General features: G+C 40.6%; 2 protein-coding genes across 2 annotated transcripts in view; both read right to left on the bottom strand.

The window, feature by feature from the left end:
* Positions 1-19,380, bottom strand: part of SYCE3 (synaptonemal complex central element protein 3) — a 78,560-nt gene that overhangs the window by 19,715 nt on the left and 39,465 nt on the right. The gene's annotated exons all lie outside the window — the stretch shown is intronic.
* Positions 13,520-19,380, bottom strand: part of FBXO40 (F-box protein 40) — a 45,326-nt gene continuing 39,465 nt past the window's right edge. The window contains exon 4 of the mRNA XM_039322788.1: positions 13,520-14,165. Within this exon, the coding sequence (XP_039178722.1) occupies positions 13,920-14,165 (246 nt within the window). The 3' untranslated portion in view covers positions 13,520-13,919. The remainder of the gene's footprint in view (positions 14,166-19,380) is intronic.

The following is a 19,380-nucleotide window of genomic DNA, read 5'->3' on the forward strand; positions in this document are numbered from 1 at the left end:
GCCCTCGGGCCGATTGGGTGTGGCCAGGGTGGGTGGAGCCTACTGGGTGGGTGTGGATGGAGTGGGTGTGGCCTACTGGATGGGCATGGCCAGATCTACATTGTTCGCATCATCGGTGCCTGTGGGGGCCTGGGCAGGAGTGGGACAGATCTGATAGAAGGGGGCAAGCGCCAAGGCATGATCCATTTCTTCATTCCTCACAAAGGGCAACACCTCCCCAGCATGCACCCAGGGGGCGGGGCCAACACAGCAGGGGATGGTTCCTCGCTGTTTCTAGACGGCCTTGTGGAGCTAAGACTGAATGCGTTTCAGCATAGATGCCCACCACAAAATTGTACATTGGCTCCTGTCCGGCCAGGGCCAAGGCAGCAGGAGCCATTCCCTCCCTGTTTCCAGGATGGCTTCGTGGGCCACATGAAACCACTTCATGGGCTGCATCCGGCCCCTGGGCCTGGTGTTTGACATGTCTGTTCTAGAGGGATCATCCTCTATGGATGAGCTGATGGAGTGGCTGATATGTTTGGCCTGGGATGTATGTGAAGAGCAGGTATAATTTCCAGTTTTTTAAGGACCTGACCTTTGTTACTGAGAGTCTCACTTAACGACCTACATGTTTCTTTACCGATACATTGGGGAGAGTCGAGGGGGGTCATTAGGTCTGCCTCTCTCTTTCTCCTGATCCTTCTGTGTGTGACGATATTACCTCCTTCCACTAATCAGGTCTCGGATCACACGTCATTTGGACGTGCGTCCTGGGACGGGTGTGAAGAGCAGGTACTAATTTCCCATTTTTTAATCTTTCTTATTGAGGGTCTTGCTTACAGGGTAGGGAGGGAATATGCAAGAATCTTGATTTTTGTCTTAAGGAATGGGACATGGTGAATTGGGAGGCTCCTGCCTTATTCGTATCCCAGTTGGATTATGACATCTAAGTCCCCATGGGGTTTCCCTCAAAGACCATCTAGAAGTTACAAAACCATGTAACATCCACTGCTCCACAAGCTGTTGGGGGACCCAAGTATTTTATTGACGCTATCATGCCGACCTTTGAAAAGGCACTAAAAACCAGATTTTGAAAATAGCCAAGACTGAATCCCGCATTTTGGAGGCCATCAACAAAGACCATGGCTGGGAGATGCTCAAAGATCCCAAGGACCAACACAAAGGCTTTGCCTCTCTAGGAAAGTAAAGTGCAGAATCCCTTCTTGGGACTTTAAAAGATGATGTTTAACTTCTCTACTTGGAAAGGAGATCTTCTACCCCTAATATGAGCATTTTCGCCTTTTCAGAGCAATGTGGATGTGCAGAATGGATGACTTTCCGGAGAGACTCATTCCTGATTTGTTTGAATACTTGTTTTTCGAAAACGAGGCTGGGAGAAAGGATTATGCTGCATGTTTTGCAGAGGTATGTTTTTCACAAATAGGTAAATAGAGAGACGATTGGCCTGACCATGCAATGCCCTTATTTCCCTTGAAAACAGAGCAGGGAATTAGGAAGTGACCAGACTGGGCAGTTTAGAGGCTTTTTAGTATTCTCAGCTTATTTTATGGAGAAATGGAGCTGCTGCTTAAGAATTTAGGAAACAGCTAGAAAAGGAGGGTAGAGCTGTGAGGAGAAGCTGCAGGGGAGAAATTCAGAGATTTAAGGCTGCATTCTTTGGTTCAACATTTTTATCCCAGCTTTGCTTCTTCCAACGGCATCAAACAGAGCCATGGAAACAGGAGGGAATGTATGAAAGGGAACATTTTCACAATTGGACTGGAACAAATTCAGGTTGTCCTTGACACACAACTGTAATGGAACCTGCCCATTATGGTGGTACAGCCTAATGGTCATGAAATGTGTCAGTCATGTCAACAACCTGATTTTGTTTGTTGATGTTGTTAAGCAAGACACCATCAGGAAGCAAAGCAATGGTTTCCTAGGGGCCTGGTTTTGCCATAAGCTAGAGGGAAGGGCTGGTTTTTGGCAAGAGCATCATAAAATGCAGTCGGGGTGGCCAAGCATGCAAAGTTCGGTCCTGTGACCCTGGAGGAGAGGTTCAACCATCAGAATTTCAAATCCAGGTCAAAAGTTCTCTCTATGTCAGTCTGGACAGATCAAGGACATACTTTCTAATCATGTTGTCTCTTAATTCTATGTCTTCCTTTTTCTCAACCCCTCCCAGGTCAGGTACCCCAAATAACATCTCATATGGGGACAACCCCAGGTCTTTCCTTGGTCTAGTCCTTTATCTCAACAGGGCCAAAGGGAGGCACTTTGTTCATGGTAATTTTAATTCTAGTATTAATTTTGTTTAAAAAAATTAATCAATCCATTAGCTCTTTCCACCTTCCCAGAAGATTTAGGGTTACAGGGAGTGTGGTGATCCCATTTTATCCCCAATGTATCCATCACCCCTTTTAGGACTCTCGAGGTAAAATGCGTCCCTTGGTCACTGCCAATATGAGTCATTACTCCATATCTTGGTACAATATGCTCTAGCAGGATCCTTATGACAGTAGAGGCAGTGGCTACTGCTGTGGGATAAGCTTCTACCCATCCTGTCAAATGATCCACCATTACTAGCAGATATTTCATTCTGCCATTACGTGGCAGCTCTGTGTAACCGATTTGAATATGTTCAGACAAGTCTCAAAGCTGGAGACCTTCCTTCTGAGGTAGTTTTTCTTAAAATTTGTTTATTTATCTTTTTACAAGTTATACACTTGTCTGTTACCTGTTTAGCCACAGTGTATACTCCTTTACATCCATACCTTCTCAAGAACAAGTCTACCAAAGCTTGAGAACCCCAATGACTCCCTTCATGAAGAATATTCAAGATTTCTCGAGTTAGGGATTTATTAAGCATTTGGCATCCATCCGTTAATTCCCATTTCCCTTCCCTATATTTGTCAATTCTTTCTTCTCTTTCTCACTAAATATTGGGATTATTTCTTCAAGAACTGAAGGAACATACAACAGTTCTGCTTCCTCCATCATTCCCAGCTCCTTTGCTTCTTTATCTGCTAAGTTATTTCCTATGGCTTCAAAACTAGATCCTTTCTGATGTCCTTTTCTTTTGGTAATTGCAGAGCTCGCATGACCTTTTTCACTAATTCTTCATGCCCCATCTCCTTCCCTTTTGCCGTTATTAATTCTCTCTCTAGCCAAATATTTCCAAAGGTGTGGACTACCCCACAAGCATATTTGGAGTCTGTGTATATAGTTTCCTTCTGCCCTTCCAGTAGTTGCAAAGCCTACTTTTGGCATGTAATTCCCAAGTTTGAGCTGACCGAGTTTTGGGTAAACTGACAGCTTCTAAAAGATTTCTACTTTGTCCATCCACAATAACATATTCACTTCTCCTTTTTCCTTCTACTATTCTTGATGACCCATCTATGAATATATACTCTCCTTCTTCAAGAAGTTCATCATACAAGTCTGGTCTGATTTTGATTTGCAATTCAATAACATCCACACAAAAGTGTTCCAAATTCTTTTCTCCTGCTAGAAACTGATCAGAATTCAGGTTGTAATCTATAGTAAAAATTAGGTCTGGCTTTTCCATTAGGATGGCCTCATATTTCAAAATTTTAAAGTCAGTGAGCCACCATCCTGCTTTTTGATTTAATATGATTTTTACTTGGTGTGGGGTGCTAACTATAAGTGCTCCTCCAAAGGTGAGTTTTCTACTTTCTTGGACCAGTATAGCTGTGGCTGCAATAGTCTGAATACAAACTAGCCATCCCCTTATGACTGGATCCATGATTTTTGACAATAAAGCAGTAGGATTTTTCTTATCTAGCTATTTTTTAGTAAGTACCCCTTGTGCCATCCCATTTTCAGTATTCACATATAAATGGAAAGGCTTCTCCAGATTGAGTGAGCCAAAAACAGGAGAAGTATTCAGGGCAGTTTTTAAAGTGTCAAAGGCCTGGGTTTCTTCTGGGGTCCATATTAATTTCCAAGGCTTTTCCTCTAGTAATTTAGCATACAAATTCTTGTTAACTGTGCATAATTGTTAATCCATAACCTACAATACCCTATCAGGCCCCAAAACTTTCTTAATTCTCTCTTATTTCTTGGTAAGGGGTGAGTTATTATGCCTTCAATTCGTGCTGGAGTTATGTGTCGTTTTCCTTCACTGATTAAATGAACTAAATATTTCACTTCCTTTTCTACATACTGTAATTTACTTTTAGACACTCAGAGGGCTTTCTCTCCCCAAAAGCCCAATAATTGATTAGTTGCCTACTTCAGCTTATCCTTTTTTTTCCTTGACAGCAAAAGATCAGCCACATATTGCATTAGGTTGATCTCCTGTGGCACTTGATATTGTTCTAGTAATTGCTCCAGGACTTGTCCAAACAGATTTGGGGACTCAGTGAACCCCTGAGGAAGGACTGTCCATTGGAATTATTGCTTCCTTCCCGTATTCAGGTTTTCCCATTCAAAGGCAAACATTTTTCTTGAATTCTCATGCAGAGGACAGGCCCAAAATGCATCCTTTAGGTCTATTACACTAAATCAGGAGTGATCAGGTGGAATCCATCCCAATAAAGTATTTGGGACTACAGGATGTCTAGTCACCACTATGGCATTCAAGAGGCATAAATCTTGAACCATTCTCCATTTGCCATCTGGCTTTCTTACTGGTAGAATTGGGGTATTGAATGGGGACATAGTTGATTCAAGTAGGCCATCTTTTATTAAATCATCAATTACAGGTTGAAGTCCCCTTCTCCCCTCTAGTGAAATATTATATTGCCTTTGTTTCACTGGTTCATATCCCTCTTTCAATTGTATTTTTAAGGGGCAGATTTTTAATCCCCCTCGATTGCTTTCGTGGACCCAAACTATAGGGTTTATCAATTTTTCATCCTCCTTGGTTAATATCATAATCTGTGGCAATTCTACCCTTTCCCCAAATTGAATGGTCAGATTAAAAGTGTCCCTCCCTAACAGATTTATTCAAGCCTCAGATAATGAATAACATCTTGAGACATATGGTTTTTCCATTTTTCAAACAAATTTCAGTATCTTGTATTTTTCTTACTTCAAAACTTTCTCCTTTTACCCCAGATATCTTCATACTTTTTCTTGTAATTTTTATCCCCTTAGGGAGACTACTAATAGAGATTCGGGAGGCTCCAGTATCAATTAAAAATACAATTTCCTCCTTATTGGGTCCCACTAATAAGTTTATCAAGGGCTCTTGATGGGATGCCCAAATCAAGTACCCCTGAACTCCCTAATCATCCTCATCCCCCTCCATCAATTGGTACACTTTCTTCTCTTCCCTCATGACAGGGCAATCTTTCTTAAAATGGCTGACCTGGCCACACCCAAAATATTTGCGCAGGCTCGGTCTTCTCATTTCATTGGGTGGCCATCTTCTTTCTGGTTGCCAACGCCCTCCTTCCCTCCATTTCAACAACAGTCTTTCTATTTCTTTCTCTTGCCTTACTACTTCCCTCATAGTTGCTACCATCATCGTTGTCCAAATTTGGTCTAACTATGGGGTACTTCTGTTCTCCTATTTTATTGTTGGGGTTCTCTTTATTCCATACTCCCATGGCGGCCGTCCGGATCAACTCCCTCTCTTCTCCACTGAAAAAAGTGGTGAGTATGGAATTGAGTTCCAACTGACCAGCCACCCCTATAGGGTCTTCTACCAGGCTTTTAAGTTCCATTTAAACATTCTTACTTCTGAGATTTTTAGAGGATCTTGGAATAACTAATAATTAGCATATTATTTTGCACATTTAATCCATTAGACACTTCCCTCAAGGGGAATAACGTATTTTCTTCTTCTAATTTTTCTCTCCTTTTTTCTGGAAAATGGCTTGGGGTTTTTTTTATAACAAATTTTATTGGTTTTCCAGTTTTACATTTAAGTATTTAGAAAGCAGCATGGTGATTGAGTAATCAATAATTCAATAACAAAATCTTTAGTACATATGTCAGGTTACATCATCAAAAATTCTTTCTCTATTTCTCTTAACATTTGCTATATCATATTTAAACAAGTAAATTTCTAATTATAGCAAGCTCAGTTGAGACATTTATCAATATATTTTTTGCTTATACATATCCATATCCTGTTTTTAAGTTTTACCTAATTTTTAATTACGGTATTCCAATTTAACCTTTAACATCCATAGTATTTAAGTTTCGAGTAACCCAAATTTCCTTTATTTCACTACATAAAAGTTATAATATCTAAGATACACATATTATTTACTTAAATATATTCTTAATTTATTTCAGAAACATTTTCTATTTCTCATCCTAGTATATCACTACTTACTAATAGAGTGTCCTTTATTGTCTCAAATCCATCATCTGTATTATCTGGGCTAAACAATAATTCGAAGCTATTTCCAATAGTTAATTTTCATTTCCCTTATGAATCTAAATCCTAAATATTAAGCCAATTAATCCCTTATTTTTTTATCATTTTCCAACAATTTTTAAATCTATAATCACATTTCCCTTCATCTCAAAATCTCCCTTTAGCCTATTAGTTGAGACATTAGGATCTTCTATCATAAATCAAAAGACTCTATTTTTTAAATCTAACTCTAGCTTTCTTTTTATGCCAACCAGGCTTCCATACCAATGCCTTTAAATCATCAGATAGATCTCCCTTCATTCTTGCACATGTTATTTGAATCAAAGGAGACCATCTGGTTATTAATTTTCCAGAGGAACTGGCCCATTTATAATCATTAAATTGTTGCCCTGGCGGCTCAGGTCTCCATATTTGTTCTAGTGTATTTATCTTCAATTTGATCTGGTCTTCTTCCTCAGGTTTCGTCTGGTTTAAGTAAAAAGTCATGTCCAATTTTATGGTTGTTGTTTGGTTGTCTAGTTTTTCAGCATGCTGTACCTGTTGATATTTAACACCTTCCATCTTGGTATTACTTTCTTCTGCTTCTGTTGCTTTTTGGGTTGTAAGTTCTTTAGTTGCAATCAGGGTTTGGTTGCCTAGATTTTCAGTACATTGTAATTGTTGTTCTTTAAAATCCTCTGTCTTGATATTAATTTCTTCCACTTCTGTTGTGTTTTGAATTGTAAGTTCTTTAGTTGGAATCAGGGTTTCATTTTGTAGGTTTAAGCTGACGCCTTTATCTTTCAGTCTAGATTTAATTATCTCAGTAGCTTCAAGAATTTTTTCAATATAAGTTTGTAATTAGCCGAACTTTGTTGCTGGTCCTCCTCCATTTCTGAGATAGTTATGAATGGTCCTTTAGTGGAGGCTATTTTTTAAAGAAGAGTCAGTAAGTGTTCACCTCCACAGTTCCTAGAAGCCAGTTTGACCACCCAGCTGTTCTCTCAGCTTTTTATCTCTCTTAGATAATACCAAGGACAGGTCTGGGCTGTAAGCAGGTCTCTTAGTCAATAATATTCACTTGCTGTACCAAACTTCACCACAAGATGTTCCTGATAACATTTATAATCTTTTTCAGGACGGGCTGGGTTTTTATCCTTTCATCTTTTTTACAAGTAAATAAGGTAACAGATCCCTGTGAAAGTAGGAACTTTTTGGGTCCCCAAATATCAAAAAGATGGAAATCCAAATACTTAGTTGTTCTTTTCAAGGCTTTATTTTCCCAAGTAGTCAGACGCCGCCATTTTAGAGGGTGGGAGGAAACGTTCCCTTCCCTCTCTCCTCACAGGGGGAAGAAATTTCAAGGGGCTTTTTGCAGGAAAATACTTGGGATACAAAGAAGGTAAGATCTCACCCAATTCCTCCGTGGTGCTTTCAAAGTGCTTGATGGTAATTTTGGCCTCGGCTAGTAATGGCTTAGTGATGGGCCATATTAATGGCTGATCTTTTCCCCGTCAGTTCGAAGAGCTGCTCTGGGTCAAATGGGAGGGCTACTGCGATCTTCCGCGATCAGTCAGAGGTCCTTTTCACACTCGTCACCCTTCCAGGGCGACTTCCAACCCTTTTCAGGGTCTCCCAGTGGGAGAAAACCGGACAGTGGAGAGAGCGATCGCTCCGTGTGTCCACCAGTGCCATGAGCACAAACCGGCTAATTTTTCTCTCCTTTTTTTGTCTCTTCCCTCTTTCAGTTTCTAGCTCGCAGTTAGCAAAAGAGAGATTAGCTAAATCTCACTTGCATTGCTCTACCTCCCTCCTGAGTTTTCATATTGGGTTTTTGGTAGCAATGGTAGGGTGTGTGGAACCGATGCCACTATCTGAGGATTATATGCATTAAGAACAGTAAATCTAAAAGTGTTGTGCATGCTTCAAAAATTATTCAGAACAAGCTCCTTAGACTTCATTCAAGATAATGCCTCTTTGCTATTGATTAAAGCTATTCCTTTTCTTTCTGGTTCCTGTTCTAACCTGAAAAAAAAACATGTAATGTTCTTTAAGAGTTGCAGTAGCTGTAAAGAGTCAGCTCCTTAAAGCAACCATACTTTAAGCAGCTCATGACAACTGGACAAAATTAAAAATAGAGTAAATATAATGAAATACAGAGTACACTAAACACATAGTATAATTAATGCTCATAAGATGTCCAGGTGTGTCATTGAAAGCTTTTGGTTATCAAGACTTATCAAAATACATTATAAAAATATTTTGTACCTGTAGTAAAGTTGGTTAAACATTTATCATCATCATCATCATCATTTTAGCCATTGTCTGTCCACTGCAGGACAAAGGCCTCTTCTGCCTGTTTCCAACCAATACGGTCCTGAGCTCTCTTTTCCCAATTGGGCCCGCAATACTTGCTGATGTCATTGATCCATCTTGTTTTAGGTCTCTTTTGTGGATGCTTTTTATCAAGTGGGATCCAGTCTATGACTGCCTTGGTTCACCTGCCGTCATAATTTTCAAGAACAAACTCCGATTATGCCTGAAAAGTTTTCAATCAGTGTGTGTTACCTGCTCTAACATATACTGGTGAAACATGATCACTAATCTCACAATCAATACAAAAGCTACGCGTGGTGCAAAGAGCCATGGAAAAATGCATGCTCGGCAGTATAAGACAAGATAGAAAGATCTGCACATGGATTAGAGAACAAATAAAAGTATATGGTATCATCAAGAGAGTAAAAGAATTGAAATGAAAATAGGCTGGTCATATAGCAAACATTTATTTATAGTGGGATATAATAAAAACCTGACCTATGATATAAATCTGACCCACTTATTGCATACATGTTGAATTTGTTCTCTGAGAGGTCAAGGCAGTGTAAATGGCATTTCCTAATTTTATTTTTACAAGAAACCTGTAAATTTAGTTGGATTGAGAAAATGGCTAATCCAAAATCATTCATAGAACTCTGTGGTTGAATAGAGGTAGTATTCCAATCTCTCCATTTCTGATTCATGTTAAATACATATTCATTGCAGGATGCAAATCTGAATCCTCAGGATCACATGTTATGGCCCCCAGGCCTAGATGCAGTCTTTATAGATCCTTCATATTTGCTGCTGAATTCTAAAGTATTACATCATGAAACTGAAAAATTATGAAATACATAAAAGTGATGACATAAAATATTTATTTAGATAATTTATTTGTTGTCCAACTTTAACTTACAAGGACATTCTCCTAAAAAAGCAGCTCTCAAGGAGCATTAAAGCATTAAATAAAATAGTATTAAAACATAATTAATATCAAATATACACAGTGAAACAGTACTTTTAAATATACATCCAAATTCATAACAAACAAATGAAATCTGCTTTCTTACAACAAGTTAATGCATTCTGGAATAACAGATTAGGCTTTCTTTCACTGAAGAAAGCTATTGTATTCCCTTGTCCCTCCCCCCTCCAACTATATGGATACCACTCTTGATGAGCCAAGAGGGATAATTTGAAGGATCACATCGGGCATCAGGACCGTTTAGGCAATAAGCAATGAATGGGGAGGGGGGTAGCAATTTTGGGAATGTAAATCAGCAGAAAAATTAAAAAAAACGGGAAATATAAAGAAAAGTTTAGGGATTCAGAGAACCAAGCATCAAATCTGAAAAGCAGAAAATTTGGGACTTGGGCAACCAGAAAAAAAGTTGGGCAGGAGAAAGTATGCAGAGCTTCCTCTATCTCCTGACCTCTGCAAAAGTAAACTCTGGTGTCCCAGGTTGTGAAATACAATATATATATATATATATATATATATATATATATATTCCTTCAATTAAAGTGCAGTGTACATCTTTGACATATATGTTTGAGGAAATTTTCCATTTGGAGCTTTCTAGTGGTTAAAAAGATTGAATTGAGAGAACTGATGATGAAAGTGAGAATCGAACCCAAGTAATATTAGACCTTTTATTGAAATAACTGAGGAAGAACCTAAACAATTTATTAAGCCTTGGGTCTAATATATTGGTGTTCACATTTTACCATGAAAAATAAGAATGTTTAAAGTTTTTGTATGTGTCTAAAGTGCAAAGGATGTAGCCCACACAAATTTGTTCAGTCTTCAGAACTGATCTTTGATGCTCTCTGAGCTTATATAAAAATAAGAGTAAATCCCACTCCCTACTAGCACTGATGATGTTACCTAGTTTGATAATGAAACGTCTGCAAAAAAACCACCAAACTCAGAGAACCCCATAGTTCAACCCTGAATTGCAAATATTATCTTTTGATTCCTTCCACTATCTTATCTAAGTCTTTAGTAGAAATATTAATGATTAGAGAGGCCCCAAATTGAATTGTTTGGCACCCCATCCCACTTGAATCTTCATTCTACTTATGTTATGTAAAAAATAAAGATATGTCTACCACATTTCTCACAATCAGTTAAATAAATAATCTAATAAAAAATTAAATAAGGAAAGTATAGCAAGACTTCTTCTTGAGAAATCCATGCTGACCAATGTTATCAAACTGTTTTATAGAAGACTCTCTCCTCAGAGCTAAAGTAATTTTATTCCAATGCACATTTGACCCTTCAATTGGGTTAGTTTAGTTTTAGGTATATTTAATGATATTTGTTAATGTTTTTAATAATATTGCTTTTACATTTGTTTATTAAATGTCCAGTCGTAGACCAAAACAGCAATAAGAATTTAAATAAACCAGATAAAATAAGCAGCAGATTACAAAATCTATAGGAAAGAGGAAAAAATGGAAGATAATAGCATTGTTATATATAATAGTCATAGATAAAAAGGTCCTCTAGAACAAGGCTTTTCAACCTTTTCACCCATTGTACCACTTTTAGGATATGGCAACATCCAAGTACCACCAGCCGCCTAGCAAGGTGTCAAAAACTTGATGACCAAAAAAAAAAAATGAAAAAAGTGATAAAGTACAGGTAGTCTTTGACTTACAACAGTTCGCTTAGTGACTCTTAGAAGTTACAATGGCACTGAAAAAAGTGCCCTCCAAGCCACAGCCGAGCAAGACACCTGCCTGCCCACCTGGCGGCGCTCTTCCTCCTGTCCGAGGTTTTCATTGCTGTGAGCATTTCTGTTGAGGATTGGCAGCTGGGGTGGGGTGGGGGGTGTTTGGTTTTTATCCCCCCCCCACTGGGTGGTTGCAGTAGGTTTTGGTCATTTCACATGACCCTGGGACACTGACTGTCATAAATATGAATCCGTTGCCAAGCATCTGAATATAAATCACAAGACCCTGGAGATGCTGCAACATTCCAGCTGATCGGCGCTTCTTCTGGGCTCAGCAGAAGCACCAGAATCAATGCCGCTTTCTAGCTGATTGGCGCTTCTTTGGGGCTGTCAGGGCTCAGCAGAAGCACCAGGATCAGCACCATGCTCCAGCTAGAGCCTGGCGCTGATCCTGGCGCTTCCACTGAGCCCTGACAGCCCCAAAGAAGCGCCAATCAGCTAGAAAGCGGCACTGATCCTGGCGCTTCCGCTGAGCCCTGACAGCTCTGCAGCTCCAGCCATCTCTCGCTCAGGCTTGAGCAGTGCTGCCACCAGTTCAGCTCATTCCCCTCCCCCGCTACCACTTTTCTAGGATGGTCGCGTACCACCTGCCAGATGCCAATGTACCACAGGTGGTACCCGTACCACTGGTTGAAAAGCCCTGCTCTAGAACAGGGCTTTTCAACCTTTTCGCATATTGTACCACTTTTAGGACATGACAGTATTTGAGTAACACCAGTGCTTAGCAAGGTGTCAAAAACTTGATTATAAAAAAGGGGCAGGGATTTGGGGTTTTACTGATTAGATTCATTTGTTGTTATAGAAATGGCTAGTTCAGTGGTGGCGAACCTATGGCACGCGTGCCAGTGGCGGCACTCAGAGCTCTCTCTGTGGGCACGCACGCCATTGCCCCAGCCCCACCTCCCCCCCATGACCCCCTCCTTACCAGCAGCCCCCCTTGAGGAGAGTCACCCCTGAGCGCGCCTCATGAAGCAGCATAGCCAACATCATGGCAACCGGGCAGCAGGTACAAAACTCCACCCTCACGCACTGTTATGCGTAGTTGATGCTGCGGGGTGCGGGCAGAGGGCGTGGCCACCATGGCGCTCCTGGGCTGCCTCGGCAATCTGCGGCAAACTGTGGAGGTGGTGATTGGCCCTGTGGGCGGGTGGGGTGGGGATGGAGCGGGGGCAGGATGGAGATGGGGCGGGAGTGGAGCAGGGATGGGGATGGGATGGTTTTGGGGCACTCGGTCTCTAAAAGGTTCGCCATCACTGGGCTAGTTTATAATATTACAGAAAAGTAAAAAGTTGAGGTTCAAAGTTAATGCTTCCTTATACTGCAACAGAGGAAGTCTGTTCTTTTTCCTTTCTCCCCCTCCCCTTTCCCCCCTTTTTCCTCCCCACTGTGTCCTACTATTTGCTTTTGTATTTTTCTATGTTATTCTATAATCTAATAAAATATTACAAACTGTAGAAAAAAGGAAAAAAGTACCAGTTTTAATTTAATCAGTGGCTGTTCCTTTGCTGAATCACTTTCTCTTTGCACTGACAAATGTATGATGAATTTATCCACATTTATTAATATGCACCACTACCAGCTAGTTCAGGGGTCTTCAAACTTGGCACTTTTAAGACTTGTGGACTTCAACTCCCAGAATTCCTCAGCCATCATGGCTGGTTGAGGAATTCTGGGAGTTGAAGTCCACAGGTTTAAAATTGCTAAGTTTGTAAACTCCTGAGCTAGCTGATCGGCCATTCTTCCTCTCTCTCTTCTCAGCTCTTTCCACAGGGTAGTAAGAATGAACCCCCCATCCGTTCCCTGTATCTTTAAAGACACAGGAATCAAGTGCAAAGCAAGAAAGGCTCTCAAAATAAACACATAAATTCCAATTTTTTTTCCTTTTGTCACGTGTCACAACATTGCAATCCAAGACTGAAATGCTCCGGCAATTGCAAAAAGCTTTAGCTTTAAATTAAGCCTGTTTACCTTCAAAGAAAACTTTTTAAAAGCCATAGACAGACTCAATTAAAGGAGTAAAACTAATTACATTTGTTTAAAGGGATTAAACCTTTCTCTGTTATCGTTTTTTTCCTTTTCCCGCCCAAACCACCTCCTTTTATAGCCTCTCTCCCCCCTTTTTCTTCAGTTCACCTCCAGCTCCGGAAGCGCCAATCAGCTGGAACCAATCAGCCGGAGCTGGAGCCAATCAGCTGGAGCCTTGCCAGCTCCTGGGGCTTCTGCCGAGCCCAGACATTCCTGCAGTTGCAGTTGCCTCTCCCTCAGGCTTGGATCGCTTTGGCTCATTTCCCTTCCCTGCTACACTTCTCTAGGATGGTCACATACCATCTGCCATGTGGTAAAGTACCGCAGGTGGTACGTGTACCACCAGTTGAAAAGCCCTGCTCTCGAACTTCTAGAGCCAGAATAGGAATCAAAAATTATAAAATTAGAGCACAGCATGTAATATCCTGACGAATCAGCAAACTATAAAAATACCTTGTTGACCTATTAAAGCAGACTATGCAGTGCATTTCAAAGAATCCCAAATGCTTTGACATATGCTTTCAAAAATCAGTGCAATCTTCTTGAAATTTCTTGGAACCAGGTCCACCTCCACGTCTGCGTTTAAATGTGGAAACCAAATTCTCTTCTGTTTGTTCTTGAGATAAAAGCATGCTAGTAAGCAAAATAGGATCCTTTTTATGTTCCACTTCATAGAAAGGGCAAGTTTTCAAGTGTAGAGCTATGGATGGAATATTGCTGAGTTGCCACTTATTGATAGTGGAGAACAGGGTGCTAAATTTCCAGACCTAGCAAAAGAGATGAACAAAAGATAGTAAGAAAATATTGTGATAATAAGATCTTGCAAATAGCTCTTCCCTATATGAACCAAAGGAAAGCATGGACAATATTTCTATATTCATTATTTCACTAACTTTGTCATGGTAAAAACAGGAAAGTGTTTATGTATTTTATTTATTAAATTTATGTGGCCATGTTCATATTTCCTTAATTCAAATTCAAAGTATATAATTCTTTGGATTCATGGAGGATCTAAATACAATCCAACTTGGAACTAAAAAGAAATTTCTTGACAGTGAGAACAATTAACAATGGAACAGCTTACCTCCTGGACTTGTGGGTATTCCGTTACTAGAGGTTTTCAAGAAAAGATTAGAAGCCATTTGTCCAGGATGGAATAAAGTATCCGCTTGGGCAGGAGGTTGCACTAGAAAATCTCCAAGGTCCCTTTCAGTCCTATGATTCTATGATCCTTACTTGCAGATGTTATCACCTAGCCAGATTTGCAATAGGATATATTGTCCCTCAGATTGTCAACCTCTAAGTCATTTTATGTTTCAGGATTAACTATAATGCACTATTCTACCTGTGAGAAAATTGATAATCGATGCAGACTTCCAATTATAAGTATTATATGTCCTTGAACTTTGCACCTGTTAACTGTCTAGCTGCCTCATTTTACACTAGTGGTAACTTCTGACATTTGTAAAAACATTCCTAGGTATTGTACACTAATCATCCAAAGGTGTAACCAAAGCATATTCTTGACTCTTTCAGGGACGTTTACAGCTGGTACTGTAGTCATAATTGCATAAAGATGCTCTTCACCCCAGCTGCCAATTAAGTTCAGTGAGAGATAACAATCAAAGAACACTGCCATGCTGCATATCTATTCTTTCTGAGGTAATATATCATCACACAAAATAGGATAAAACTCAGTTTCTATATTCAGCTCCTACTGATCAACACCAATCCATCTTGCTGGATTTAATTTCAGCTTTCTTTTTCTAGCCTATGGTGTGGGGAGATTTTAACTTGACTTTTTTCTGGGAGAGAATCGGTGACAACACAGGCATTCATGGTCAAGCCACATTTTAAATCTGGTTTTTATCTCGGAGAGATGCAAAATACCTTAGACTGGGGGACATCTTGAAGGAAGTAGTGATTTACCCTTTTTTCATGAAGCCATTAATTTCCTTTCATAAAGAGGGTTGATGAGAATATCTTGGACTTCCAGTTGCAGAGACCCCTGAAAAAAATGACCTGGATATTTTTAAACCTAATTGCTATGCTATTGCTAGTCAATTGTTTATTCTTTGGGCAAGAAGTTTGAATTTGAATTTAAAGTACTTAGCTTGCATCTAGTAATGATCCACATGTGGATATGCAGTTGGAGGTTCTATGGGTCCATTGCAATAGTCACATTTTGTATTTTGTCATAAATTGAAATTGCTAAAATTTTACATAGGCAGTATATTTGGAAAACTTTTTTATAATAATTTGGAAGCAACGTCCAAGATTCTGCACTACACAGAAGCATTGGAAATATTAAAGATTAATAGAAGTGCTTTTGCTAGCAATGCTAATGCTATTTTATTTGCCAGAGACATCATATCAGTCCTCCAAAGGCTGAGGCAACCTGGCTGATTTGATTGTTGATACCAGCTATGGCAGTGGTTGCTTTTCGTTTTTGAACAAATGAGCTGAGATATTGAAATTGTTCAGCTTGCTCAATTTGAACTCCATTAAAGTGGATGATTGCCTGAGAATCCTCAGTTATGAATAGTTTGGTTTTGTCATATTAATAGTTAAGCCATGTGGATCAGCAGTTCTTACATCAAACCGAATGCCATAGGCTTCTCTTTTAACCTCTGTAAAAATCACCCTGTCATCAGCAAACATGAAATCTATGATGAATTCCTTGTCCAAATTTTACATTATAATTGGGCTGTTGGTTTGATCTCCGAGCTTGACGATTTAATTGCAAACGTTTCGTCTCCATTTGGGGGGACATCTTCGGTGCGCTTTGAATTGTACAATTCATAGGTGTTGCCACTTAGCTCAATGGAGCTGATATCACATTATTTTATCAGTTAATTAAAAAAAATTATTTTCATTTATCAAATTTTAAAATCGCCCATATCCCTCACAAAAGGACTCTGGAAAACAATGTTAAAAGACAGGGGCTTTCAAGGTGCTAACCAGCCTCATGCTGCTTGCCCAGAATTACGCAATGCATAACTGTTTGTCACTGAGATAAAAAAAAATGGAGCTTGGAATCTAATGTTACATGGCAGAGAAGATTACCTCATGAATTGAGGGCAGAATCTGATTGTGCTGGTACTTGGATTACAAAATTCATCAATTATGAAGTAAAAATAAAGACAAAATAATGGAATTTCCTATGGTCTGGCCAATCATTTTGAAATTTGGAGACTGTGACCTTCATTTCAGAAGTTTAAGTCAAATCAAGGATAATAAAAAAAAAGTTTCTTCCAACGCATTAACAAGAAAAAAGTCAAGGAAAATGTAGGCCCACTAAAGAGAGAAGATGGCAAGGAAATTACAGGCAACAGGGAGAAAGCAGAGCTGCTTAACTCATACTTTGCATCAATCTTCACACAAAAAGAAGCTATAGCCCAACATAACAAAAAAAAAAAAACTACTGCAAAAGACAAACTAGAAACAAAAATTAAAATAAGCAGGAGAATGATAAGAGAACACCTATCCAACATTGACAAATATAAATCACCAGGACCCGACATTACATCCCAGAGTTTTGAAGGAGCTGGCAGATGTTATCTCAGAACCATTGCACCACATCTTTCATAAATCCTGGAGCACCGGGGAAGTAGCTGAGGATTGGAAAAGGGCTGATGTTCCCATTTTCGGGAAAGGGAAAAAAACAGACCCAGGAAACTAGAGACCAATCAATTTAACATCAATACCTGGGAAGATCCTAGAAAAGATCTATGAACGCCTAGAAGCAAACAAAGTTATAACTAGCAGCCAGCACAGGTCTGTTAAAAAAAGATCATGCCAAACCAATCTTATTTGATTCTTTGATAAAGTGACTAAAGTAGTAGACCAATGAAATGCTGTAGACATAGTATAGTTAGATATCAGTAAGGTATTTGACAAAGTAGATCACAATCTACTGCTTGGTAAGCTAGAAAAAGGTGGAATAGACAACATCACTGTTGTGTCTTGAGCCTGCTGAAGCATTCAGCAGGCTCAGAAATGTTGTAAATGGTCCCGGGCAGACCAAAAGCTGCCTGGGACCAGACTGGCATGTGCAAGGCGCGAAAACAGCCGGATTTCTATTGGCTGACACTGTCTGGGTTTTGGACACTATAAAAGGCCTGCGTGCCTTTTTGCAGTTGCTGGTTGTGAGAAGAGATCAATAAAGGAAGCTTGTTTATACAATGTGTCTCCGCTTAATGCCTCGATCCTGCAAACATAAAACTGGCGACGAAGGTGGGATCGCTGCAGGCAAGAGGAAGATCTAGGAAGCACAGAAGGTCCTGAAGCTTGGGAAGTTGGCATCCAGCATAGCAACTCAGCCTGCCAGTACAGCATCGCTGGAAGTGAGCTCGGCAAATGGACCCCTTCCCCAAAGACAACGCTTGCAGCAAAGGCATTAATGAGACTGTAAGGCTTAAGATGTCTAAGAATGGCCAGTTATCTGATTTTGATGTGTCTCACCCGGAGCGCTGGAACTCATACATGGCGCGGGTGGAGAATTATTTTAGGGTCAACCAGATAAGGGAAGATGGCCTCAAAGCGGCAACCCTGCTATGTGTCTGTGGACAAGAAACGTTCGACATAGCAGAGAATCTGGTGGCCCCTGCACTTTTGGAGTCAGTAACGTATGCTGACTTGAAGAAAATGCTGAAAGAACATTTCCAGCCTAAACTTTCTGTAATCGCTTGGAGGCACACATTCAAGCAGAGAGACCAGAGGTCGGGTGAGTCTGCCGCCGACTTTATTGCTGCCTTAAGACAAGCGGCCAGGCCTTGTGAATTCAAGGACCTGGAAGAGAGGCTGGATTGTTTCGTTTACAGCCTAAGGAGCCGGGAGCTGCAACAAAAGATCTTTGCCAAGGAAGAAGTTTCATTCCAAGATGCCTTGAGAGAGGTTGCAGCTAAAGAGGCAGCGGGCGGCACTGTGAAAGCTTTGTGGCTCACCAGAAACCCTCCAGCCACCGTGACTGTCCATCAAGAGGTTGCTCGAGAAGATCCAGAACCGGATCCTGAAGAGGAGGTGGATAGGCTACACCAGCCAGCAAAGAGAAGGCCGAAGGAGTGTTCAGACAGGGCCTCAGCATCTTCTCAGTGCTTCGGTGTGGAGGACGTCACAAGCGCACTGACTGCAGATTCCACTCTGCCATTTGCTGGGCATGTGGCAGGCAAGGCCACATTGCCTCCATCTGTTTGGGTTGCCAGAAGATCCAACCTCAGGAAGAATTGCTTCAGAAAGGTACCAGGGTCCCCAGTCAACACAGGGTGGGTTTCTGCGCATCGCGCAGGAGTATTCTGAGGACAGGGACACACAAGCCCCTTAAGAAAAAGCTTCGCATTGACGTGAAGTTGCAAGGGGTTCCCTTATCAATGGAGTTGGACACAGGGTCCGCTCTATCGATCATTTCACATGACACCTTCAAAAGGATTTGCAGCAGTAGTGGCCTTCAAGTCAAACTCAGGCCATCGAACTTAATTCTCACTGACTTCCAGAATTCCAGAGTCAGTCTGAAGGGGAGGCTACGCTCAAAGTGCAGCGTAAGGCTTTTGAAGGCCTACTAGATGTGGTAGTTGGGGGTGAGCGCACAAGTCTCATTGGAATTGATTGGTTTGAGGCCCTTGGAATCCAAGTGACTGGGCTGCACAGCCTACAAACACCAGGCCTTGCAGAAGTCTGCAAGGAGTTTGCTGATGTGTTTAGCTCAGAGCTTGGCTCCTACAAGGGTCCTCGCATTGCCCTATGCTTAGACCCAATTCACACCTATTAGGATTAAGCCTAGAAGGGTGCCTATTGCTCTCAAGAGCAAAATTGATGCAGAGCTCGACAAGCTGCTCCAGCAGGGCATCTTAGAACCTGTGGACTCTAGTCCAGGGGAAAACCCCATTATAACGCCTCTAAAGGCTAATGGAGAAGTTCGAATCTGCGCGGACTATAAATGTACATTGAACAAAGCACTGCAACAGCATGCATATCCAGTGCCTG

This window comes from Crotalus tigris, unplaced genomic scaffold, assembly GCF_016545835.1.
Source record: "Crotalus tigris isolate CLP2741 ecotype Arizona unplaced genomic scaffold, ASM1654583v1 scf7180000024124.1850442, whole genome shotgun sequence".
Taxonomy (NCBI): domain Eukaryota; kingdom Metazoa; phylum Chordata; class Lepidosauria; order Squamata; family Viperidae; genus Crotalus; species Crotalus tigris.